Source organism: Dreissena polymorpha, chromosome 1 (assembly GCF_020536995.1).
Source record: "Dreissena polymorpha isolate Duluth1 chromosome 1, UMN_Dpol_1.0, whole genome shotgun sequence".
Lineage (NCBI taxonomy): Eukaryota > Metazoa > Mollusca > Bivalvia > Myida > Dreissenidae > Dreissena > Dreissena polymorpha.
Window position 1 is genome coordinate 124333284 of NC_068355.1, and position 27799 is coordinate 124361082.

The window sequence follows — 27799 nt, forward strand, 5'->3', positions numbered from 1 at the left end:
ATAATTTCAATTTGTCGGCAACAACTTGTTCAGCCATTTTGACGCTTTTTCAGAAAGTAGACCGTAACGGCTTATTGATTGGATGACTAAAGTAATTAGCAACCAATCGCGCGCATCGTAATTACAAGTAAAGATAAAAACCTACACCTTCCTGTATCAATAGTCAGAATACAGCGCGCTTTACGTATCTATGTTTATATATGTATTTATGTTAAAGAATCGAATTTGGTAGGTTTGGTATCGTAATCGAATGGAAGCATTTCGAATCGATTTTCGATGAATCTGATCGAATCGTTGCAGCACTAGAACTAAGTCCCATTTTCCCTGAGGGAGGCTCAGATTTATTTTGTTCATCACAACACAGTGCACATACCATCTCACTCTTCCTGGCTATGAGCAGGCCCATGACTTTGCTGAAGAAACTGGCAAGCAGCGGGTTGAGGGTGGTCTCAGAGTCCAGGAAGTCGTAGAGCTTCTGAATGTTCTCCTCCGTCTCGGCCAGTGCCTCGTTGATGGCCGGCACATCAGAGGTCAACAGCTCACAGGCAGTGTTTGGGTACCTGGACAATAAATGTTAATAAATGGAACATTGATTAATATCACATGCTGTCCAAATGCATTTTGTTATCATAATATAACAACCACATTAATGACATTTCAGTGTTCACAAAATAAAGAGTTTATTCTTACAAAAAAATCTTCAACTTTGCTATCAACTACAAATTTACACACTTTGCTCACAAATAATTCAGTTGGGTTTTAATATAATAAAACACCCAAAATAGAGCCATTATTAGAAGAATTGTAGCTTACAATATATTCTACTTAATTCTTTTTGAGACTTTCTGAAGAACCTCCTAAAATGCTATTTGCTTAACTTGTATCTGAACCATAAGAGCAAAAAATATATTTACTTGAATCTTTTCTTTTCCTCAATATCTTCTGGTGGTTCTTCAGTAATGAGCCGTACCAACTCCTTTATGTTCTCCTCTTTCACCAGACTGTAAAGAGAAATTAAACTCTTTTTAGAGAACATTGTCAATAGTGTTAACAGTCAGGGGCTTTTTCCTTCCTAAGTGAAAACCATTATAAGTTGTCATTGCCTCAGAAAGATTCTTTCACATCATGGAGTTTTCAATTATAGCCAAACTTAATAGAACTGCCAAAATGTAAACAATTTCTATATTATACTAATAAAAGACTAGAGTAACAAAAACGACTGCGTTGAGTGGTAAGCTTGTAATTGGACGTTTAACAAAAGTAAAGAACTAATATTTATTAAAAATTGATGACACAATTGTTAAAGATATTAAATTCTTACAAGCTTATCAATTTTCTGTTCTGTGCCTTGCATTCTTGTAGAATGTCTTCCTGATCAAGCAGCGTGTACAAGGTCACATCCTGTCAAAAAACATATCCTCACCAATGAAATCTGCACAACACAAACCACAGGACAGACTCTCTTATTATAGACTAAGTCTTATACTGATCAGTACTAACATTTACTAACATGAGTTCTGCTAGCTCAAAAACCTTTTACAACTCAAGTTTTTTTACTTTCAAACAGTTTTTACAGACATAAAGTACATTTTTGCCAAAACATCACTTGTCTGAACATGCTCTGGGAAAAGATAGAACAAGTACAGCTTTTGTCGCTCTTTAACCCTTTCAGTGCGGGAACCAAATTTTGAAGGCCTTTGCAAACAGTTTGGATCCAGATGAGACGCCACAGAACGTGGCGTTTCATCAGGATCCAAACTGTTTGCTATTCTGATAATATTCTTTGAAAAAAATCAAAGAAAATGCTAATTTTAGAAATTCAGCAGACGACATTTTTGCAGACGACAAATTTCCCAGCATGCAAAGGGTTAATTGAACAATCTGATAATTTGTAGCACTATTTTCAATGACATACAAACTATAAACTTATACCATGTAAATATAAAAAGAAACATTACTAGAGTGAATTACCATACAAAGGATTTCATGCATATTTATTACTGAAGCCATGTTCAAGGTATTACTTCGATACCCATTCCAATCAAAATACAGAAATGCCAAACACTTTCTAATAGCCAATAACCATGAAAACAAGAACAACATACGGGTCCATCTAGAATAGTGTCGATTTGTGATGTGCTCATCAAATTGAATTTCCAAAACATGTTGACTACTTGGGCAGTGGACTAGCTGAAAATAAAAAGAAAATAATTCATACCATTATGTTCATTTGTAAATTTCTCAACAATCTTGAAAGATTCATTTAACTTCTAGTTTTGTTTTGTCATTATATTGCATGAAAGGGCATATTTATGTTGAATAGAAGGTAGAGCTTTACTATGAAAGACAAAACATTAATGAATTATTAATGATCAAAAATTGTCTTGACATAAACTGAGCAAAACCAGTCGAATTTCTACAGTATGAGTAGTTTGACCATATCAGTGTTTTTTTTCACCATTTTTGGAATGGGGCTGGGTCCCTTTGGATTGCGAAAATTTGTGGCATTTTGGAAAATTAGTGTTGTTGTTGTTTTTCTAAACAAGAGCACTGCCTTTTTTTTTTTATACCAAATTTATAAAGCGCCATTTTCATACTCGAGATGTGCGTTCAAAGGCCTTTTTGAAAAAGTTATGGCCAATGTTAAAGTTTTTTTGGCGAACGGACAGACTGACTGACATACTGACGGACACTTCAACTGCTAATTTTAGCAAAATTTAATAATTTGACCTTGAGAGTCAAGGTCATTCAAAGGTCAAGGTAAAATTCAACTTGCCAGGTACAGTACCCTCATGATAGTATGAAAGTATTTGAAGTTTAAAAGCAAAAGCCTTGATACTTTAGAAGAAAAGTGGATCTAAACACAAAATGTAACCATATATTCAAATTTACTAAGTAAAAAAAGGGCCATAATTCTGTAAAAATGACAACCAGAGTTATGCAACTTGTCCTTTACTGTCCCCTTATGATAGTTTGCGAGAGTTCCAAGTATGAAAACAATATCTATGATACTTTAGGGGTAAAGTGGACCAAAACACAAAACTTAACCAAATTTTCAAGTATAAAGGGCCCATAATTCCGTCAAAATGCCAGTCCTTTACTGTCCCCTTATGAAAGTTTGCGAGTGTTCCAAGTATGAAAGCAATATCTATGATACTTTAGGGGTAAAGTGGACCAAAACACAAAACTTAACCAAATTTTCAATTTTCTAAGTATAAAGGGCCCATAATTCCGTCCAAATGCCAATCAGAGTTACATAACTTTGCCTGCACAGTCCCCTTATGATAGTTAATAAGTGTTGCAAGTATGAAAGCAATAGCTTTGATACTGTAGGAATAAAGTGGACCTAACACACAAAACTTAACCAAATTTTCCATTTTCTAAGTATAAAAAGGGCACATAATTCTGTCAAAATGCCAGTCAGAGTTACATTACTTTGCCTGCACAGTCCCCTTATGATAGTTAGTAAGTGTTGCAAGTATGAAAGCAATAGCTTTGATACTTAAGGAATAAAATAGACCTAAACACAAAACTTAACCAAAATTTTCAATTTTCTAAGTATAAAAAGGGCACATACTTCTGTCAAAATGCACGCCAGAGTTATCTAACTTTGCCTGCCCAGTCCCCTCATGATAGTCAGTAAGTGTACCAAGTTTGAATGCAATAGCATTGATACTTTCTGAAAAAAGTGGACCTAAACGCAAAACTTAACCAAAATTTTCAAATTTTTAAGTATAAAAAAGGCACATAATTCAGTCAAAATGCACGCCAGAGTTATCTTACTTTGCCTGCCCAGTCCCCTCATGATAGTAAGTAAGTGTACCAAGTTTGAATGCAATAGCATTGATACTTTCTGAGAAAAGTGGACCTAAACGCAAAACTTAACCTGACGCCGACGCCAACGCCGACGCCAAGGTGATGACAATAGCTCATAATAAAAAAAAAAAAAAATAGATGAGCTAAAAACTATACTTGTCTACGGACAACCATTTAGGAAATTTAACTTGTCCGTTGCTGAACTACACTTGTCCGTTAATGTTTATATAAATTATAAACGCATTTATTGATTAATGTTAAATAATGTGGGATATATATTAAAATGAGTATGATTTGCTTGTTTTGTTTATAATTGTATTTCAATGGTACATTCATTATAGCAGTATATTATAAACAATATAAAGACTTTCTCAAACTTTAAATCTTGCGAAGCTAGTGTTATTAAAACATGTGCTGAACATAAGTACATTGTAATCTTAAAAAATTAAACTAGTCCAATATGTGGACTTCATCAGACTGAGGCTCCGCTACTAGTAGCAATTTGATTATATAAACTGGTAACCATTGAAAATCTGTTAGCCAAGTTTCTTGAAAAGTTCTGGTGCGTTTACATAGATCATATTTTTTATCGTAATCTTTCTTAGTTTTTTGGGAGGTGGGCTGCTCAAAGCTTCGGGTTTCTGCTCCGTTGTTGAAGATTAAAAAAAAAGTTTCATCTTTACCATTAAAGTCGTCTTAAATAACAAGGTAGACCGTGTTTTGATGATCTTAGATTGATACTTTTTATTTTCGTCTGATTGTAAAAATAAAGAAACCAGTCTGTACACTGTCTAACAGTTGGGCCGAATGTTAAAAATGCGGCATGCTCCCGGTCTCTTATAGAATAAGGGAGATCACTGCGCAGGAAAGTGCACGTATTTAAGCTTGATTGCTCCGCAAATAGCACTGACAATGTAATCGCGTGTCAACATCCGGTTTTGTAAAACTTAATTACGGCTTTAATACAATATATTTTTGTATACCTGGACGAGACTTTAAAAAAACTTGTTGTCCACGGACAACTTAATTGAAAAAAATCATTTGCCCAGACAAGCAAATGTACGACTCGGGCAACTCGGACATTTGATTTTGCCACCCCTGCTAAAACAATATAATAAATAATATATATAACATCAGCATTCTAGATAAGCTGCATATCAGGGTAATATACGCATTAGAAATATCAAGATACGCTCAATTTATCATTTCCGTGTGTACATTTAAGCAAGCCAATCTGGACTAACGCAAATTCTCTGCGTACAACGTAAACAAAAAATATAAACAGCTAATTGTCTTTCGCCAATATATGAGACTGGCTATTGTAAAAATTAGAGCTCATTTGTGCGCTGGATTGTAGAAATAGTTAGCCAGTCGGTATGTATACTCTGTATCATCTAAACGCATGGTAAATTTAGTATTGATTTTTATAACAGACAGTCAAGCGCTTATGTGTTTATTAACATGAAGAGGTCAGCATGGCTTCTTCGAAGCCAGAACAAATTACTTCTCAAAGTAAAATTGATTCTTTTTAAACGGCAAAAGTTGTATCGAGTAAAAAGATTGTCCTCCCAATACTTAATGATTTTATTTCCTCTGTTTTTAAATCAAAAAGGACACACTTAAACGCTAATAAAACAACTGTTGAAAGTTGGCAAAACAGTTTTCCGTGGCTCTCGGTGATGGACGATAAGGACGAAGTTCTTCTTAAATGTAAAATCTGCCAACAATATAAGGCTACTTTGAAGGAAAACACATAGATTATGGTTTATTGTGTTTAACATGATTAAAGTAGTGTGTCTGTACCCCAGCAATATTCTTGTTTTACTTTTGGCAAATTACCCTTCAAGCAAGGCAAAATTTGACCATTTACCCCCATGCCTTGAAAAGTGGGGGTATTTACCCCCCTGGGTCAAAATTATCTATAATGCTGTAACATGTGATACTTGACCTGCCAGACGTGCTATCTACTTAACAAAATTACACGCAACTTTCCCTCCCCCAAGATTTAAACCTGGGATGGGCAAGTGGCCTTCAGCTTAAGTAAACCCAGAAATGTTTGGAATGTCCCTGCGAAAGACCACTGGCCCTCAAAGAAAACCAGTTAACTGCAAGAGACCCAAGAACAGTTTCTTAAAACTAGTCTTTAAATACATTCTGGATTACTAAAAAATTTTAGGCAGTAAATTAGAATTTGGGCTGGTGAAACAGGGCCTTCTATATGCATTTTTATTGCCGAATATAGGTGGCTTCCCCCATAAAAAAGTATGCATTTTTCCCCTATTTGTTTTGGAAAAATTCCCTAGAAAAAAACAAACAGGTAAAACGCTGAACAGATATTGTGTCTTCTAGCCTCATCGATATGGCTGTAGATGGAAAATATTACATTTCGCGCACCAGCATGATTTTTACATCTACAGGTACACCGTTTCTGGTTGATAAAAGGTCTCATAATGCAAATTCATACAGAAACAAGAGCTGTCTCCGTAGGATGAAATATGCCCCGAAAAATGCTTTGATAGAAGTTATGATTATTTTTCGAAGTCTAAACGCAGATTTTGAAACCTAAATGCGGACCCTAAGTTCAAGGTCAAAGGGGTCAAAATTTGTGTGGGTATGGAAAGGCCTTGTCAATATTTACATGCATACCAAATATGAAGGTTACATCTGAAGCAAAATAGAAGTTATGAGCATTTTTCGAAACCTAAACGCAAAGTGTGTGCAAAGTGTGATGGACAGACGGACGGACGGACAGTGCGATCACTATATGCCCTCCTTTGGGGGCATAAAAAGCTTTATAAAAAAGCAATAACTACTTGCAAAAAAATTGTTTGGTCTTCGAACAAACAAACATTAGCAAATATTAAAGATTCTCGTAATAAAAAACAAACAAACACACAGGCATTGGCATCATCAGATAACTATGATGACAAGTCTATTGAACATGATGAACTGAAAGAAGTTGTTGCAAAATGCAGCGATTAACCATGTCAAAATAAAGGACCATATATTTGTGTAAAATGGGAGAGAAATACTGGAGCAACAGAAGTTTCATCTCTTTATTATATTGACATTCACTTTATATTCATCATTACAATATAGTCTATTTTGAGTGTCAAATAAACTATATTATAAAAAGGGAATTAATATAGTTCAAACATGTACAAATGTAGTAATAAGAGATTAATTTTTAAAAATCCCCCACAAAAAGGAAACAGATCAAAAATTCACCCTATATGTGGGTAGCTTCCCCTGATGGGCAGAGAGGGCCTTGTAACAGTTACCATATTACCAGACCCTAATGGCCAGTAATGGTTTTGACTTTACCAGAGACTGAATGCCCATACAATTGTTGGGACAAGAACTTAACAAAGAGTAAATTGTACATTTCTAAATAATCTGAAAATTGGTGCATGTCACACTGAAAAAAAATATACATGCACATAATGACTGATTTATCATGCTATCATTAAGTTGTAAGGCTTGAGCATGTGCACTTGTCAAGTGGTGAACAGTCGTTTTAGTCTTGCAGAAAAAAAATGGCAAAATCATTATGTCTTATGAATAGAAACAGCCCCATGTTTACGTTGCGGTTTTAGGGCATTGACCCTTCTTCATTTTACATTGTAACACTTTTTGACAGAACTGAAAATATAACATCAGAACACCTTGAAATAGTTTTGACTGCAATCTGGTAGTTGCGTTGATTTCAGGACATGTCTTTGATTTTCGTCTACAAGGAGTACATATAAAACACAGATTTATGACATAAATAAAGATTTCAATGTCGATAAATTGATATGAAACTATTTATAGGCGGGAATAACGATAAAATTGTCCAAAATGGCGTATTCTCAGTTGCATTACCCAGCATTCTATGAAGTCTCGTGTGGTCTCGTACACAAACACGGAGTTTACACACGGGTTATTGTGGGCCTTTTACCAATGGGCGCATTATATATGCTACCATTAAAGAGCCTATATTGACGTAATCATAGATTGTATTTTTTGATGAAATTGAAGAAATAGTAAAGCTGCCAGTAGATATATTTATTTCGAAGTTTTAGTTTAAAACAAACAAAGCTGTATTTATGTGCAAATGGTATCCTTAACATGTCTTTTTCTGAATATCTCGCGGGTCCGATAGTCGGACCCATTCCCAATGCCAAATATGCATATTGTTCCCCAATTCTAAAAAAAATATCCCAATTAAATTTTTTTTTAATTTTTTTTAGAAAGAAGTATCTTATGACTTAGTATTATTAGACTCTATATCTCAATTTTATTTTGTAAACAACCTACAAAATATATAACCATAATTTATATGAATTTTATTCAAAATGACTGGAAAACTCTCGCCCAATAATGCTTTTGTCGATGAAAATTATTCAGAATTTGGAAGATTTCGCGACTCGAAAAATCCCAACTTTGCTAGGTACTTTTCCCCAAAATAGACAGAAAAAGGCCTGCTTTACTATAGTGGTGCTTCATCATCAATCCAATGATGAATATTATTTCGATAGATCTGATCTCTCTACATAAATAGAATATACATATCTGACGTAATTTATTAAATAACTATACTTATTGCCATTTATACCTTTTCTTATTTACTTATTTATCACTTGTGTTTTTTTATTTCCAGCGATCTTCTTATAACACAGTAGAGTAATAACATGGCAATCTCGAAAGTAATAAAAAAAATCTATGCTTATTCATGGTGTATACAAACCACCGTCATTCTTGTGATAATACATAATTTTAAAGAGGATTAATTACATGTCAAGTTCTTTTTATGTATGATTAAAAAGAGAATATGTTGTCTTTATTTTATATAGATTTTAAATGACTCTAGAAACATTCTCAGTATAAACAAAGACCTATAAAATACATATTCTATAGTTCTTTGGTATAAATGAGTAAACATGTTAATAAAAAGGCATGTAACCAATAGCCTATACAATAAAGCGCAGCAATTACAAGACAACACTATACATAAAACATGATAAAAGGTGTTGACATCGCCTTGGAACTACAAACAGTACAGCTTGAACCATATTAATTCAACTTATCATTAAGATAATTGAATTTTCCTGTTAAACCCAAGCATATAAAAAATACATAATTTATTATCTACATTTTACGTATCATCTAAAAGAATACCCAACTTAAAAAAAAATATATTAATAGCCTTTAAATCAATATCTTAATTGGACCTTCATGCACTGATGACATACCAGTGATTTTCGAAATCGATCATTTTTTCACACATGCTTTTTGTACTTGAAGTTGTACTGTGTTTTTGTGATTGTTACCGTGCTGACTAACTCAATTAATTTACTAACTATCCCAACTAAAATGTGAATTGGTCTATAGAAAACCCGATATAATCGAAATACGTTGAACACGGCGAATAATCCAATAAAAAACTAACAATATTGTTGTGCTGAAAGCTGATTACAAGCTTCTGACATATGTGATAAAGAAATGATTAGTTGTATTATTATGTTTTGTATCACGTCGATTTAGAGCGAAAATCCGATTTCGAATTCAACTGCGTAGAAACACACGGATGAAACTGTGTTTATTTTTAGAGCTTAATAATGAATCTCGTGTTTTTAAATCCACATATAATTGATATATGATTTTACACAAAAATAAATCATTTCCGCTTCGTCTTCATTATTATAAAAGACACGTTCACATTCAGAGGTGCCAATCTGTATCCATATTTATCTATGTAATAATTTGTGACATAAATAACATTAATAACTATGCAAAACGGCCTCATACATCAGTGGAGTTGCGATACATTAATTTTTGAAAAAAGTTACATTTTTAAATGTTTGAAGACATAGATCAAAGACCTATCAATATTGATAGGTCTTTGCATAGATTTATATTAATTTACTTTGAGCGAAATATTCGTTTTTAAATTTCAAAACAGGAGCAGAGCAATTTATATATGACAGTCTCAAAAATCCATAACTCTATGTCTCAAGCAGACCTATCGGGATATCCAACGTTCCGAAATTATTTTTTAAATCTTCTTGTTTTTACGACTACTCATCTGAAGACGATTGTGATTGTCGTCTGCTTTTATTTTACGGCCTGAGATAAACAAGTAAATATCATGGCCGAATCGTTCTGTTTGCAAATACCTAGCCCGTTTTGACCTTCAATAAAAAAATTTGCATACCAAAGCGTCACTGCACATGCGCATTTGTTTATCATAACTTATGTTGTAGAACAAGGAAACAGACGATTTAAGGTTTGTAAATTATAAGAAATGTCAGTGAATGAAAATAAAGTTAAATTATGTATGAAATTTCTGAAAGATTTTCTGTACAGTTTATTTAACATGTCATTGTTTAATTTCAATCGATGACAGTTTTGGGATCGGTTTAGTTGACCTAGATTTTATCATAAAGAATTCGAGCGAATATTTGGGTCAGTGGCATAGTCGGTCATTGACTTGTTCTTCCCAAATAAGGGTACCATGGTGATGAATTCTATTAAATTTATCTGAGGAGCTATTCTAACAGGTTCTGATTATTTGTGTATGTCTTATTTATTATTTATTTATAATTTAATATTTATCTGTGTTGTTAAGTCAGTTTATCAAGTGGTCAGAACATGTTTATTTGATGAGCGATTCATGTTATTTACCTTGGGGGCTTGTACACTGTCAAAAATGACACTTGAATAAGGAGTAATCTATTTTTGGCCATAGTAATGTTTATAATTGTATAACAGTGGTCTATACAAACTGACAACACACAGAATCATGAAAATTGTGGTCATTGATTTAGTGTCAAAATAAAAATTCTTTGATCTTCCGCCCACACTTTGTTATTGACACACAATAAAGGATGATTTGGATATGAGGTCATGTTGAATTGATGTGTTGCTTCAAAAAATATTTAAAAAATAATTTATATTTAGATTTTTTTGAGATTTTTATTTTATAAGTTGTCATTGGGGGATTATGCTTACAAATTTGTGATTTAAAAATTGACAAATGTGGTATGTTCATATAAAGGTTATTTAAAAGTTATGTATGCTGTAATTCTTGTGTACCATAACATGTTTTTGTCGCACTCATTTTTATGAGCGTATCCTGAATATTCAGACAGACGACATAAATTTTCAGTATGTCATGTTTCAGTTAATAAAACTCGTCCATAGCAACATGATAAAAAATGTATTGGCTTGTCAAAATACTTGTAACTATGGATTATTAGTTACACTGTTAGTAACTGATGGTGTATGGGATATACGCCCTCAGTAATTTCATACCATACCAGAGCTAAGCTCGATTATGGTATAAAAGTACTGAGGGTGTATATCCCATACACCATCAGTTACTAACTGTGTAACGATTATATCTCCACCGACTACTTGATTACTCGGGGTGTATGGAATATACAACATGGGCAAGTGACCACTCTAAGTCAATAAGAAAAGGTCATTTTTGTAGTAGGTGGGATATAATCTACAATCTTGCACAGATAAAATATGAGGCAATTTAAACATGACTGACAACATTCCTGCAAGAGCTATCACTTTTTAATTTTTAGCTCGGCTGTTTTCGGAGGGAACCGTAGGTATTGTCATAGCCAGCTTGCCGTCCGCGTTGTGCTAAAACCTTGACATTTGGCTCTAAAATCAAAGTGCTTCCACCTGCAACTTTGAAACTTTAATGTAGATGCAACTTGATGAGTTCTACACGCCACATCAATTTTTGGGTCACTAGGTCAAAGGTCAAGGTCACTGTGACCTCACAAAAAAAATATTCTGACAAGCTTTCATTTATTCGAAACTGCACCCGCAGCCGAGCGTTGGCACCCGTCATGCAGTGCTCTTGTTACATTTATAAGCAGATGATATTCATATTTTCTATCCTTTCAGACAGAAAGTTTATAATTTGATACAGACATAAGTTATTGTCTCCAATTGAGCCCCAAACATGTTTTAAAATTGTTCATTCTCTCAAGCACTCTCCATGGAATGTAAACAAGTGTTAAAAGCAATTTGCCCATTAGAACTACCTGCTTACAAAATCTGGTTTAGCAGCCTTTACTCGCATTTGGTTACCCCATTTTGTTCACACTCCGCCATACCAAGACATGCTTCATCCCAAAATTAATTGCTTGCAAGTCTCAAGAGGTTGTGACATTTTTCGGAACAAAAAAGGAAATATTAACCCTACACATATGGAGATGATTGGTAACTGTTGAAAACAACATGCATAATGTGTTGTTAAATATCAGTGATAGTCAGTATTACCTTGTCACTAGACAAACAAGTGTGACAAAAATCAACATGCTGGTTGATCTGAAAATGGAGTTGTCTGATAGGCCTTTATTTCGGATATCAGACTTGCCTAGAGCAAGAGCAAGCAGATGTTTAAATTGTTAAAGATTTTCCTTCAGTCAGTCTTATTTAACAGATGGCACAGAGTTGACTTGGTGCAAACTTATCATGTCAAATAAATAGATGGCAATGCATGCTCTAGCTGTATTAATGACTACTTTTGAAGAACAGTGAAGATGACTTATGTTTTAAAAACTAGGTACTAAATGATTGAGCATCTTTATGTATCCATAAACATAATTTGGAAAAAATCCGAGAATGGTTCTTCTAAAACATCATTAACAAATTTGAATCTTTATGTTTCAGAAAGGGCATAGCAAGCTAAAAAGCATCAATCATCAGTCATGTTTAGCTTTCATAAACCAAAAATATACCGGAGTAACAATGGGTGCTGTATTTGTCGTGCCAAATCTTCCAGTTCACGATTCACAGACAGTTCAAAGTATGAACAAGAGTTTGAAAAATGCTTTCAAATACGAGAAAAGCGTTGCGGAGAAATATGCAATGCCTGTGTGTTACTGGTCAAAAGATGGAAAAAACTTCCTGATGGAACAAATAGACACTGGAATCATGTAAGTATCCATGAACTCAACTTCAAGCAATTAGGAAATCGGTACTTAGGGCGTTGTTCATTAACAGATATAAGAACATAACATTTAAGTAATGTTTTGTTTAAATGCCTGCTTTAAGTTATGTCTGCCCTCCAAGCTCTTCATAAGGTATCACTTTTAGTTCCCAGGTACCATCAATATATTATCATCTGCAAACTTTCACTGCCCTGACTGGGCAATTGCTTTCTGCACTTTTTCCATCAAGGCGGAACAATTATCCACTCACCACATAGTGTCCCCACCATTACCACAACAGGGTGCAACAACACAGAAGAACAAAGTGAAATGCCCAAGACCTACACAAACATTGAAACACCATGACTTTGAGACCCATCAGATTGTCATAGAATTTTGTAAATTTTTAACCAAATTTGCTAAAGCTGTAGGTATTTTTTGTACCCCATAAGATTAAAAATGTATTTATTGTTACCTTTAGTTTAAAACAAGACCAACAGATTTTAAGCTTTGGCAACTTTTCATATTGGTAAATAATTATGACTTTGATCACTAATCAGTCATCACACATTTATTGAAATATTGCAGGTGGTAGATGCGAGAGCTGGACCAGGGACAAAATCTACACTGAAAATGAAAAACAAGTTGAGTCCAACCATGCAGAAGTACAAGTCTCCATTAAAGAGCAAACAGCGATCAAGTACAGGACCCTCATCCCTGCCATCACAGACTTTCTCCATTCCGAGCCCCTTGCCAGATGAGTTGTCAGGTAAAGCTTCTTATCTCTTGATCCAATCTCACTGTGCCTGAATATGCAAATCAGGGGTGTCACTGTGTCAGAACTTCCAAATCTGAGACAAACCATGCATCAATATCCAAACAGTATTAAAACTTGCTTGTGTTAGGTCTGAAGTTATGTAGAAATAAATGTAGATCACATTTAGTATAAATAAAAGGTAGCATTTCCGACTTATAGAGAGTACATAATATTATGCACAAATTGAAATTGTTCTTACACCACAGTACTATAGTTAACAGTTAACGATAAAGTATTGAAAAACCTTTGAAAATGACAGCTGGGACGCTTAACGTTTATTGGTACCTCGTTCATAGCAAATATTAAGTATCTGAAAAAGGAATGATAATTGTTGAAAATTGTGTGAGTTCATCCTTTTTGATGATAAGGTTGCTTCATAAATAATTCTTGGTGTTAAAAGATTTGTTAAATAATAAAGACTTTTTGTGAATAATTATCAGGTAGAAGGCCGGGGTGTCCCCTAATGTTTTTACAAAATCACATCCCTGGTTTAGTGTAACACTTAGCAATAATGGTTTACAATTCTCTCAAGCCTTACCCATAATTTTTTTCCACACGTAGGTTACGACGACAGTTTAGACAAGTCTGACATGTTCAGTCAAGCTTCGGACGAGAGTGAAGAGTCAGACTTGGAGCCGAGCACGACACATAACACACGTCCAGAGACGCATTACCAAATCAGTCCCTTTCTTGATCTCACTTACTGGAAGATGTAAGTACAGATTGGCTGCAGTCTTCCATTCTTATGTCATGTGTTTGATAATTTGTTCAAATACTTTCTTGAGTAATTGAAGTCGGGCAACTCAACTCAATAATGACAAATGTATTAAGAAGAAAAACATACTAAGGACTATTTTCAGAAAAAGTTATTGGTGGAAAGAAACACAATCAGCTGTGTAAAAACAAGTATAGAATTTAAATATCTGTAGATTGCTATCATGCCGGTGTTTTTTGGACCTAAAACGCTGACCTGTTAAAAGTTTATAGACGTTTCACTTATTTGATTGTTCCAATTGACTTCCAATTTTGTTAAAAACTTGTAATATACTGTCATATAAAAAGTTCTGTACATTCTGTGCACAGGACTCAGGTTTGCTGTGGCATGATATTCAAAGGCATGAACGGCGAAGTTTTGCTCGACCCCACACTCCTGAAACCATGTTGGTCCTGCAAGAAAACCAAGTCGGACTCTAAAAGTAAAAGACCACGCTTGCTTAAAACCGATCTGTCTAGGAGCACATCAATGGAGGATACCGACAGCAACTCTAGTGCACCGAGCTTCAACGGGAAAGACTTTTATGAGATTGACACTCCAGACCCAGAAACCCCACCTGACAGTCCAGCAGAAAGTTTGAAGGAAGACTCTGACCCAGAACACATGACACTCATTGATTCTCCCAATTTGAAGTTTGTGTCCGATCACAGTATATCTCTGGAATTTTAACGTTTGATGAATATTAGGGGTCAAACTCACACATGTCAGTCATCATATGTGATCTTCCTTCATTCATGCCAATTTCAATGAAGATTGATGGTGCAATTAGAGAACTCGGTGTTATTCTCCAGTTTGATCATAATGACATACTTAGATATAAAGTAATTCCCATGTCCATATCATCTTTTATACTTTTCTTTTGTTGATCTTTCCATATTTTAATCCAGCTTTGTAGCGAAATATTTAATCATTTTATTTTTTCATGAAAACAAACACATGCTTATCTTGTTTTTTTATGGGTCATCTTTGCTAATGAGTATTTTTTTATGGGTCATCTTTGCTAATGAGTATTTTTTTAGTGGATATATAGATTCAGAACTGCCAAAATGGTTTGTTTTTACACTCTCAATTTACTTTATCATACTTTCCCACTTTCTATTTATTTCATTGTTATATCAGGTTTAAAAATCTACAAATAAGAAAATCATAATAACGTTTAACGTAGCCCTATATTGGGGTTTTACTGTTAGTAATTAAATCTTTAAGATTTATTGTAAGATGCTCAAAACATTTTCTTTTAAAGATAATTATTCAACCTTGTAGATTGTTGATGACCTCTCATTGACATTAATTAAACTGGGTAAGGATTGAAAACAAAATGATCCTTTGTTTTTATTTTTGATTATGTTCCTTTTTTTATACTTTCTATATTGTTCCAGGTTTTATCTCTCATTTAGTTGATCTCAGGGTGTGCATTGTACATCACATGGCTTACGTTTTAAACATAAAGTGGTATTCTTGTTGTGGCAGAACTATAAAATGTTATGGATGAGTATTTTATTCATATACTTTTTTGCAAAGGGAAAACGTTCTTTTTCCATACTAAACAATTTGAATAAACCAGTTATAGTTATACACGCAGAGTAATTCAAATAGAACAGATATATATTGCAATCATTTTAGAGTAATTAGTGCAGTAGTAATTTTTGTCATCATTCTTATAAAGCTTGAAATTAATAAATGCGATTACCTGCAGTGTATTTATATGTAGATAAGTCTTTAAACACTGACTGCATAGCATACTGACTCTGAGGAAGGGTGTTCACACAAAATGCGTTTAACATATCATTTGAACTTAAAAAAGTTGATTGTGCATAAAGTCCAGCGTTTTTTAATAATATTACCAAACTTTTACCTTGACAATGAAAGTTGTCCATGAAAGATAAGGATGTGTTCGAAACAAGGCATGGATCGTGTCAAAATGTGAGTCTGAGCTATAAGAATGTCCACAGCAAATGTGTGTCATTTTGTAAATAGTTGTACATATGTTAACTTATTTATAAGAATATTTATTATTTATTTTTATGTATGTCTTGTGTTTTTGTCAGGGCTTTTTATGTCTTCAATGTATGATGTTAGAACTTCACTTTTTAGCCGGATTTTTTTCGAAAAAATCTCGGCTTATAGATTGATGTTGTCGGGCGGGCGGGGGGGCGGGCGGGCGGGCGGGCGGCGTGCTCGAAAATGTTAAAGTTCTTATTTCATGGTATAACTTTGGTATGCTTGGACCTAGAGTCTTCAAACTTGACATGAAGGTTGGCCAGGATTAACAGATGACCACTGGTCATTTCAAGGTCATTCATTTGAAGGTCAAGGTCACTGTGACCTTCAATATAAAAAATGTTAAAGTTGTTATAACTTTGGTATGCTTGGACCTAGAGTCTTGAAACTTGACATGAAGGTTGGCCATAACTAGTTAGTAACCACTGGTCATTTCAAGGTCATTCATTTGAAGGTCAAGGTCACTGTGACCTTGAATGTAAAAATGTTAAAGTTCTTATTTCATGGTATAACTTTGGTATGCTTGGACCTAGAGTCTTCAAACTTGACATGAAGGTTGGCCAGGATTAACAGATGACCACTGGTCATTTCAAGGTCATTCATTTGAAGGTGAAGGTCACTGTGACCTTCAATATAAAAATGTTAAAGTTGTTATAACTTTGGTATGCTTGGACCTAGAGTCTTGAAACTTGACATGAAGGTTGGCCAGAACTAGTAAGTAACCACTGGACATTTCAAGGTCATTCATTTGAAGGTCAAGGTCACTGTGACCTTGAATGTAAAAATGTTAAAGTTGTTATAACTTTGGTATGCTTGGACCTAGAGTCTTGAAACTTGACATGAAGGTTGGCCAGAACTAGTAAGTAACCACTGGACATTTCAAGGTCATTCATTTGAAGGTCAAGGTCACTGTGACCTTGAATGTAAAAATGTTAAAGTTCTTATTTCATGTTATAACTTTGGTATGCTTGTACCTAGAGTCTTCAAACTTGAAATAAAGATTGGCCAGTACTAGAAGATGACCACTGGTCATTTCAATGTCATTCATTTGAAGGTCAAGGTCACTGTGACCTTAAATGTTAAAATGTTAAAATTGTTATAACTTTGGTATGCTTGGACATAGAGTCTTCAAACTTGACATGAAGGTTTGCAAGCACACTTAGATGACCACTGGTCATTTCAAGGTCATTCATTCTAAGGTCAAGGTCACTGTGACCTTGAATGTAAAAATGTTAAAGTTCTTATAACTTTGGTAGGTAAAAATGTTAAAGTTCTTATTCCATGTTATAACTTTGGTATGCTTGTACCTAGAGTCTTCAAACTTGACATAAAGGTTGGCCAGTACTAGAAGATCACCACTGCTCATTTCAATGTCATTCATTTGAAGGTCAAGGTCACTGTGACCTTCAATGTTAAAATGTTAAAATTGTTATAACTTTGGTATGCTTGGACCTAGAATCTCAAACTTGACGTAAAGGTTTGCAAGCACACTTAGATGACCACTGGTCATTTCAAGGTCATTCATTTGAAGGTCGAGGTCACTGTGACCTTGGATGTAAATATGTTAAAGTTGTTAATACTTTGGTATGCTTAGACCTAGAGTCTTCAAACTTGATATGAAGGTTGGCCAGAACTAGTAGATGACCACTGGTCATTTTAAGGTCAAGGTCACCGTGACCTTGAATGTAAAAATGTTAAAAAATAAAAAAATTGAGATCAAACTTTCCTAATTGTCAATTCAAGTTCATATTTGTGACCTTAAATGTTATTGTTGTTCATGTATATGCATGCATTCAAAACATAACACAAGGTTTGCTCATGCCTTGAAAAGTACTTACATTTCATTTTGACCTTTGAACAATATTTCAGTAATTTAAGTATTGCATTGACAAAAACACGAAAGGTACTTTCCTGTCATTTAAATCAAAAATCCGGCTTCAATGCGGTCATCTCCGACCGCGGAACTCTTGTTTTCTCTTTGTCTTTAATTTAAATGACAGTTTGCAATAATGTTAAAACATGTTATCAAAAGATGTAAGCTTTTTCTTAAAACGCTGTCAATTTACAATAAATTGTTGGTCTTATTTCTATACATGTTGTTTATGCGTAAAATTTTCTAAAATGCCAGTATATGTTTATATGTCTCAGAGCCTGATTTTAATGACATTTTTAATCTATGTACAGAAGTAAAAGAGTTTTACCATTATTGTATTGTAATTAATTTACATAGAGCATGTATATGTACAGTTGTTTGCTTTTAGATGAATATATCGCTCCCCCCTGCACCATGAATGAACATGTACTTGTCTGTCAGTCTGTGTGTAGGCACAATTCTTGAAAGATTTTTTGCTGAAAGTGGAGGAGTATTAATGCAATTTTTTTTTGTAAGAAAATGAGTTCATGATCATCCCATCTGTCATGTCGGATCATTTTATTTGCCAATGGAGGACGTTAACACTGAAAATATTTATTTTTTCCAGATTATTCAGTATCTTATGCCGTATATGAAATTGTGCAGGGATCAATTTAATGAACAAATTCAGCTCACCTGTATTTATTTTTCTCACTTTTCGCGAGTCTTATCCTTATTAGTTCATTGTTTGTTGTGTTTGTTTATTTATTAAATACTGCCCGGTGCATGCCTGACGAGAAGATGTGTTGATAGCGTTTTTCATGGTTTTTGCAGGCTGATCATCAATGTATGGTGCCCTGAGATAGGGTCTATTGGTTAAAAGATGGCGCCATGAAATGTGTAGATTCTTGTGTTGGAAACGTTGTATGCCTATTGACTTGTGTGCGGGGGATTTTGTGCAATGCCTAGGACTTTGTCAAGTATTATAGCGTTTTTTTTTGCCAGTGAATGTTTTACAGGAACTTTATGTCTATAATACTGTATTTTAATATATTTTTTATTTTGGTTGAAATGTTGTCCCAGTTAAATTATGCGGATGTTATTGAATTGTTCACTGTGTTTTACACAGTTTACATGTTACAACGCTGCAGCCCTTGATTGTATGTAGGTGGGATTCACATGGTTTTGTTGTTTTAATTTCCAAACAACGCACACAAATGATATTGAAATTCTCTGTAATAATACATTTTTATAAATAACTGTATACAGTAAATGTTTGAAGTATTCTCTCCCATAGATATAAAAGTAAACATGTGCAGTGTAGAATACTTGTTGAAAATTAACAGATTCTTCATGGTGTAAATTTGTCTTTCTTTGTGAAATCTTGTTTTAAGGCGCTTTTATTTGTTGTCTCAACTCATCTAATCTTCATGGCATCGTTGAAAAAAAAAAATGCCACCGCTTAACTGCCATAATACCCCATAACCTCTGATGCTGCTGTATATTTGTTGGTATTTGATAAAAAAAATATGATTGGTTATTTTTTCACGAAAATTTGTGTAATAATGGTGTGTGGCACGATGTTTCTTCGATCTTGTATGTTTACTGGCCCATAAGTTTAGTGTTGACTGTGTGATATTCTTATTAATACCTCAGAATTATCAGTTACAAACAAGGACTGTGCAGTTGATCTGTATTCAAATACATTATAAAATGTTTATATATGTGATGATCTGTGTGTTGATGTTCCATGTTTGTACATGTATATTCACTGTTGATAAGTAGATCTGTATTTTACTGTTGTTACTCTCACTTATTTATCAAAATTGTTAATCTCTGGTATTATACATGTGTAGTAAAATGACAATATGTATGTTTATATGTATATATATATATATATATTGATTGAGTTTTAAATACTGTAGATTGACATCGATATATTTTACTTTATTATTAAAAACTTAATTTTTACTTGATATTGTTTTGACAGTAAACATGCCCAATAAGTATACATGATTATTGTCCATCCATCTTTGTAAGTGATAGTTAAAAGCAATACAAGTTATTAATAAGTACTTTTGATCTTTTTAAGAAAAAAAACATTATTATTTAGGCTTATAATGTTCTTCTTTCAATCTTTGTGTTTCTAAGATTCTAGTAAGCATTCTCTAGAAAAAAAACTGTTCTGTAGTTAATCGAAATACATGTCTTAAAAATGTCTTTTTTTCCAAGACTCTAGTTGTAAATAGTTTAATGTGCATGAATTGTAATGTATTTTTCGTCCATAACTGTGTGTATTTCTGTGAATGTTAGTATTTATAAAGTTGTTTAATTGCTTTTGTAACTGTATAGTTGAGGTTGTGGACGCAGGGTCTTCATGGCAACAGAATGGTTGCGCGTGCGCTGAGAAAACGTTTGACAGTGATCATCAAATTCTTCCAATTCAAGTATCCCCATTACAGAGGCATTAAGTGAATGATTTAAATGTTGCCATGGGAAGTCGTAAACCATGCTTTCGGAATGCAATTTCAGATTGAGATCGTTTATAATTTTATTGTATGTTGAATAAAGTGTACATTATATAAATGTATTCGTTTTATCATGCCCGGTCATAACCACTGCGTAATATTTGAGTACTTGCATGGCTGTATAATAACCAAGACCATTTCATGTTTTTTTTAAAATAACACTATTCCATATGGAAAATATTTTGGAAAATTGCAAAATCATTGTTATTCTAATTCTCGGCTATCTTGAAATAAAAACAGACGCTTTCAACTGGAAAAAACGGAGGTCTGGTTTAAAACCCCGATGCTTTGCGTTCCAAGGAGGCGATCCAAGTTTTAATACTTATTATGCTCCCCCAAAATTTATTTTGGGGGAGCATATAGTCGCCGCTTCGTCCGTCCGTCCGTGCGTCCGTCCGTGCACAATTTTTGTCCGGGCTATTTCTCAGCAACTAATGACCGGAATTCAATGAAACTTTATGGGAAGCTTCACTACCAAGAGGAGATGTGCATATTATCAGCGGGTTCTGGTCGGATGATTTTTCACAGAGTTATGGCCCTTTGAAATGTTCAAATACGGTACATATAGTACAATTTTGTCCGGGCTATTTCTCAGCAACTAATTACCAGAATTCAATGAAACGTTATGGGAAGCTTCACTACCAAGAGGAGATGTGCATATTATCAGCGGGTTCTGGTCGGATAATTTTTCACAGAGTTATGGCCCTTTGAAATTTTCCATCAACTGTACATATAGTGCAATTTTTGTCCGGGCTATTTCTCAGCAACTAATGACTGGAATTCAATGAAACTTTATGGGAAGCTTCACTACCAACAGGAGATGTGCATATTATCAGCCGGTTCTCGTAGGATGATTTTTCACAGAGTTATGGCCCTTTGAAATATTCCATTGTACATATAGTGCCATTCTTGTCCGGGTTATTTCTCAGCAACTAATGACCGGAATTCAATGAAACTTTATGGGAAGCTTCACTACCAAGAGGAGATGTGCATATTATCAGCCGGTTCTCGTCGGATGATTTTTCACAGAGTTATGGCCCTTTGAAATTTTCCATTGTACATATAGTGCAATTCTTGTCCGAGCTATTTCTCAGCAACTTATTACAGGAATTCAATGAAACTTTATGGGAAGCTTCACTACCAACAGGAGATGTGCATTTTATCAGCCGGTTCTGGTCGGATGATTTTTCACAGAGTTATGGCCCTTTGAAATTTTCTATAAACTGTACATATAGTGCAATTCTTGTCCCCCAACTACTTTTCCTTTTATCTGAATATATAGTGCAATATTGTGACAAAAAAAGTTTGGGGAGCATCACCCGTCTCCAACGCTTCTTGTTCACAGAGTTATGGCCCTTTGAAATTTTCCATTAACTGTACATTAGTGCAATTCTTGTCCGGGCTATTTCTCAGCAACTAATGACCAGAATTCAATGAAACTTTATGGGAAGCTTCACTACCCCAAGAGGAGATTTGCATATTATCAGCGAATTCTGGTCGGATGATTTTTCACAGAGTTATGGCCCTTTTAAATTTTCTATAAAAAAAATATTGTCCCCCAACTACTGTGCTCTCAAGACGTTTCCATTTATTTGAATATATAGTGCAATATTGATGTTCTAAAAGTATTTGATACGAATACGAATTTATTTACTGACAGAGTTGCTGGGGTTTCATTGTTTCATACAACAACAGTTTGATACGTGCTGTGTGGATGCAGTGGAACTTACCGAAGTACATATCTATCTTCACTGTTGTCATATTTCAGTCTTAAGAGGCTGTATTAATAAAGCTATATTTTGCGCGTCGATGTAACATAAACATATTCAGGTAATTGTATAATCTATCAATTTGTATCCTTCCCCACCTCTTAAAAGAAGACCTGGGGTATTGTATTCTTGTGTACTGGCACGCCGTTGTTGACGCGGTGCAGAAGATCTTTATCAGCTGAGATTGAGACCATGCACTCAACCATCGTGTACTCAGGCGACAAACAGGTGGCATGTAATGATGAGTGGTTTTATGTGGACAAATAATGAAGTACCTCACGGAGAGGCTACACATGCCTGAAAATAGGCCTTAAGCGAAATCACGTGTTAACGTGCTCACGATTATCAAGAGCTATCATCTCACCACTAAGTTGGTTCTCCACGGGGTGCGTTAGTCTGTTAGTACGAACGAGTACTGATGGGTTATTAATGACTAACATATCATTAATTATGTACCCTTCAAAGGAGAGTGGGTATTTTTTTTTGCTGGATGTCGGTCGGTCTGTTGGTAGACCAGTTCGTTTCCGATCAATAATTCGTCAAATAATTGACCAATTGGCTTGACACTTCACATGTGCATTGGCCTTGTACAGTAGATAACCCCTATTGAAATTGCGGTCACTATGTCAAAGGTCATTTTTACAATAAGCGTCTAATCGTTTCACACTGTCTCAATAAGTGTGAAAATCGTTTCTGATCCATAACTCGTTAACCAATTGACCGATTGGCTTGATACTACCCATGCTCATTGGCCTTGGTCAGTAGATGACCCTTCAAATTTGGGGTCACTAGGTCAAAGGTCAAGGTCACTGTCACAATAAGTGTGAAAATCGTTTCTGATCAATAACTCGTCAGCACGTTGACCGATTGGCTTGATACTCAGTCCCTGACTGGCGGTTCGTTCTTCAGCAATCCAAAATCATTTTTGCGAATGAAAACTGTTATTTGTATGGCGCAGGTCAAAAATCGAGATGAACGCGTCTTTGCTAATAAATAAATATTATATTATACGGCAATATTATTGGACGTGGTCCAATACTTGTGCAATACCGCTATGTACACCAAAATCATAATGATAACAGCACTTTAATGTACGGTCAAACATGCGTGTCTAAAAGTAAAATGTCCGAAGTTATTTAGATTTGCTAATAACGATTTGTTGTTGCAATGTGGTGTCTGCATTTATTGAAGATAATAAAAACCACATAATAACGAAAATACACGTTTAATTGTATTCATTGGCCCACATTCAACGAAGCAAAACAATTATATATATATATATATATATATATTATTATTGATGTATTCAAACTTCTCGTGTGTTTTTGTTGAAAAACGTTTAAAGTGATCTCATCAGTTCGCGTCGTCACCAATGACGCCCACCACAACAAACGGAGCCATAGGGAGGCTGTTCTCTCGGGTGTACACGGCGCACGCCTTGAAGGCGCACGGCGACTCCGCCCAGGCATAGCGCACCCCCATGGTCCACATACCCACACAGGAGCGCATCGTGACGCTGTGGGAGTCACTGGCTGTAATGGGCGCGGCCTGCCACACCGAGTCCTTGCCGTCGCATTTGGTCATATTGTTAATGGAGCAGCACACCTACGTAGAAACGCAAATGAGCCAACTCAATTTTATATCAAAAGATTCGAATCTTAGTTGTTTTTATTAAAATCATATATATTTGTTGTAAAATAACGTGACCATTCAAGACCCAGCCTCCGCGCAGCAATTTGACTAAGGCCAATTGCAAAGACTGATTTTAGCAGTTAAGATAATAACTTATTTTATTTGCGTCTCCATATGCGTTTCATTATCCCCACTTTTTTCAAACCGGAAGGGCCATTGTTCTCAATAGTCCAAAACCAGGACAGAACACTGCTGGACATCGGTACCTCGATACAATGACTATCCCCCTATAAAGACCACTTTTATGATGTCCCTTGAGAGGTTTTATTAGAAGTGCTTTACTCTACCTCAAATCCCGCGGATGTATTGGTTACTGAAATTCCCTGTCCCTTAGCTCCATCAAACTCTAGTCTCAACGTGTGATAGCCTATGTCTATGTAGTAAGCCGAGATCTGTGGTCCTAGGTAGCGGCCCAGAGAACTCATGTTGTAGGCCACCTGGAGTCCGGAAAGAGTCAGTCTCCAGGCAATGTCCTGCTTGTCACGTGGGTGGATACTGGCATGAAAACAGACAACCAAATTAACCAACGAAATGACGTGTTTAAGGAGTGAATTCAATCGGTAAAGCTTGAAAATAATGTGCATGTATGTGAACAAGAACTGACACCAAAAAGCTGGACGCAAGTAAACGCGGATGAAGTACCAATACTGATGATGACAAAACCGAAAATCTTGTTAATGGGCAATATGATTTGGTAATTTAAAACATGCAAAATAATGCACTACTATTGTCCTAAATGGACGAATAAATCTCACAATACACAATTCATTGTTAACAGAATGATATTACAACGAACCACAATGACTATTTCTGAAAGTACTAAAAGGTATCGCGGTTTGATAGCGCGATAGTGGTGCGGTGAATTTTGGTGAATCACGCTTATTATAAAAGGGCATGCATACACCAGATTTTGAAGTAACTGACTCGCGAACTACAGATGAGATATGGACGTACCTGTTGTAAGGTGAATCGAAGTCTGGGAGATCTATCGCAACTGCCATGAAGACTTTAGGAAGTTCCGGATTAGGCACGTATCCGTAGTCGAATGTCTGGTGCCATCGGATGTCTGGAAAACCCGTGATGATGGTGGGGTCGTTACGCCACGGGGCAAGCTTAATAATAAGATATTTTTGTCAGTTTTCATTGAACGGGACAAAATTCACAGATGGCTAAAATTGGATAAAGATTAGTAAGAAACAATGCAAAACGTCAGTCTATGTACAATACGTGGTAACAGAAATTGTATACAACATACTACTAGATTTAAATTAATACTGATAAAATGACTATACATGTATTAATTTCAGTTATTTCAGGCTGAAACATTTATCATGACAGATCAGGGTGCAGGATCACGTGACTTTGTGGGGTTCCCAATTAAACATTAATGGACTTGAACACACCGGTAAGTGGTGTTTTTTTCAAATAACTTAAACAAACATTCTTAAAAATTTCAACTAGTGGATATAAGACAGATTTTATGCTGCTTATGGCAATTTGAAATACATCAGTATTACTTTATTTAATAAACATGCGTTCTTGTTCAAATATTCTATGTGTACTGTATTCATTTATACGGTTATTATACGCGCAACGTGGAATTTTGACAACGATTTCAGACGTATTCAATGATTTATTCTTATACCTTTAGATATCGGCACACACTGCAATAATCATGCGTTTTATGCATTGAAGATTTTTTGCAAATGAATTTTAATAACTTTAGATATTTAAAAAAATAAAGTTCTAAACGGTGTGTTTTTCATTCTGTCCAGCCCGTGTGAAAACCCCCGAGAACCCTGTTGATTCGGCACTTTGTAGACATGTTCATTCGCTACAACCACCTGAACAAACCCGAATGGAAACATCCCGTCCGTGTGGCCCTCGGCGCTGAATTTTGCTCGCCAGTCGTTGATCATGGCCTGGAAGCGGCACTTGTATGAGTCAGGAGCGCCTGCATTGGCCTCTCCTGCAGAATCAGCCCAAAGTTAGGGCCATTCTTGAACCCACACTATGTATATATATACCACTATATGATGTGCGTTATGGATAAACAATCATAGTGGATTAATGCGAATGTGGATATAGACGATGGCGATTTTAAAATACAGTTACGACAAATGGTGGCATAAATAATATTGAACTAGAGAGGCTAGTGTTAGCATTGTTGGGACTAAGTATGTACTCGAACCGACCAGTTGCTAAAACATACACGCCTGATACGATCTGTTCTCATAAGGTTGATTGTCTCAGGATTTGAAGTAAAACGATTAAATTATACGTACAATTGCTAAACGTAGAATTTACCAAAAAAACGAAAACACATAAGCAGTCATTAAGTTCCTTGATTGACATATTTGACTAGTGAGCAAAAATCATAATTTAAACGTAACTGGTGCATCTAGTAAATATTTGACGTATTTATTTAAATAAATACTCTGCCAGGTGATGTCAGTTACAAATTATGAACATATACTAGTATGACACAGTCAAGTTACTAAATCGATCATAAACTTTTTAGCACGCATGATCAACGCGTTTACGTACCTTGGTACCAGATGGCGCCATAGATGGTCATATTCAGAAGCGGATTTATCATGGCGTTCCAGAGCTGGGTGGGCGTGTTTTGGTCGGCCACACCAAAGTTAGGCACAGCTGAATTGGGGCGTTCCACGATAGACGGCGCATCAGACTGGAGAAGTCCCACGCTAGGGGACGCGCACATCGCCATGGCGTCCTTCGAAGACCACGCCTCCACGGGCGTGCCGCCCCAAGTGGAGGCTACCAGACCGATAGGGCGCTTCAGCTGCTGGTAAAGATACTTCCCGTAGAGCCAGCACACCGCGGAGAAGTACGTCCAGTCCGCACCCCCAACACTTTCTGGCAAAGAGACACATGTATTCGGCTCATCATCAATCACTTGGTATTAACAACGTTCGATAAATACTTGTGTTTTTTTTCAAATCGGTTAAACTGTTTGAAGTAGATTGGTTATTTTTAATCACCATTGTAGGTTGAACGCCATCAATTGTACAACAGACATTAAAATAAATTGTAAACTTAATATCCTGTTCGTCAGCACTGGATTTCGTTATTATCATAAACTAGTCTACAATCTAATCGTCGACGGGTGGTATTCGACCTATAAAATACATCTATGCATGATGTTAAGAGCGTTTGTAATTTAAGGTAGCGCACCTCTAATGGCCACACATCCAAATATAATCTAATTAATTATTTTCTTAATCAGCATCATTTCACTGAACTACATGCACATTTGTAGGTAGGCTTTCCATGCTTTTTAAAAAAATATACCGATTTTTTCAAAACCACCCCCACGCTCGGCTTTTGTCCAGTTTATTTTCACCCCTGGGGTATATAAAAGTTCCATAATTCATTCAAATTTCCAAATATTGGCATGCAGTTGGTGTGTACAGATGCTGTAAAGGTGTTTAAGTTTAAACAAGATGAAATAAGTATTCTTTTACAGACATTTATTTTTTTACAAATTTTTATCTATGGAAGAGCGCCATGAAATGTAAGTGATTTCAGCCAAGTAAAAATTGGGTCGGTTAAAAACAATGTGTCATAAAATTCGAAATAGTATCAT

The 27799-nt window shown here is 35.2% G+C and overlaps 3 protein-coding genes and 1 long non-coding RNA gene across 9 annotated transcripts in view; 2 read left to right on the plus strand and 2 right to left on the minus strand.

Annotated features, from left to right (window-relative positions):
* The window catches only part of LOC127848531 (serine/threonine-protein phosphatase 6 regulatory subunit 3-like), a 35524-nt gene extending 27827 nt beyond the window's left edge, over positions 1-7697 (minus strand). For all 4 annotated transcript variants that reach the window (XM_052381066.1, XM_052381060.1, XM_052381051.1 and 1 more), the window contains exons 1-5: positions 7482-7697; positions 2106-2190; positions 1322-1401; positions 915-1001; positions 374-560 (exon numbers count right to left, since the gene is read on the minus strand). In XM_052381066.1, the coding sequence (XP_052237026.1) occupies positions 374-560; positions 915-1001; positions 1322-1401; positions 2106-2165 (414 nt within the window). In that variant the 5' untranslated portion in view covers positions 2166-2190; positions 7482-7697. The remainder of the gene's footprint in view (positions 1-373; positions 561-914; positions 1002-1321; positions 1402-2105; positions 2191-7481) is intronic.
* Positions 7698-10012: 2315 nt separating this feature from the next.
* On the plus strand, positions 10013-16433 carry LOC127848554 (SIN3-HDAC complex-associated factor-like). The gene is made up of 5 exons (XM_052381081.1): positions 10013-10084; positions 12496-12761; positions 13344-13524; positions 14134-14284; positions 14656-16433. Exons 2-5 carry the CDS (start codon positions 12534-12536, stop codon positions 15014-15016), a joined length of 921 nt encoding a protein of 306 aa, XP_052237041.1. The 5' UTR covers positions 10013-10084; positions 12496-12533; the 3' UTR covers positions 15017-16433.
* A 7273-nt stretch (positions 16434-23706) lies between these two features.
* The window catches only part of LOC127848741 (sialate O-acetylesterase-like), an 87741-nt gene continuing 83648 nt past the window's right edge, over positions 23707-27799 (minus strand). For all 3 annotated transcript variants that reach the window (XM_052381359.1, XM_052381356.1, XM_052381355.1), the window contains exons 6-10: positions 26737-27069; positions 26034-26158; positions 25144-25301; positions 24477-24684; positions 23707-24102 (exon numbers count right to left, since the gene is read on the minus strand). In XM_052381359.1, coding sequence (XP_052237319.1) covers positions 23851-24102; positions 24477-24684; positions 25144-25301; positions 26034-26158; positions 26737-27069 — 1076 coding nt within the window. In that variant the 3' untranslated portion in view covers positions 23707-23850. The remainder of the gene's footprint in view (positions 24103-24476; positions 24685-25143; positions 25302-26033; positions 26159-26736; positions 27070-27799) is intronic.
* On the plus strand, positions 25301-26889 carry LOC127848862 (uncharacterized). Its single transcript, XR_008034796.1, has 2 exons — positions 25301-25594; positions 25965-26889. It is a non-coding gene; the product is annotated as an uncharacterized LOC127848862 (long non-coding RNA).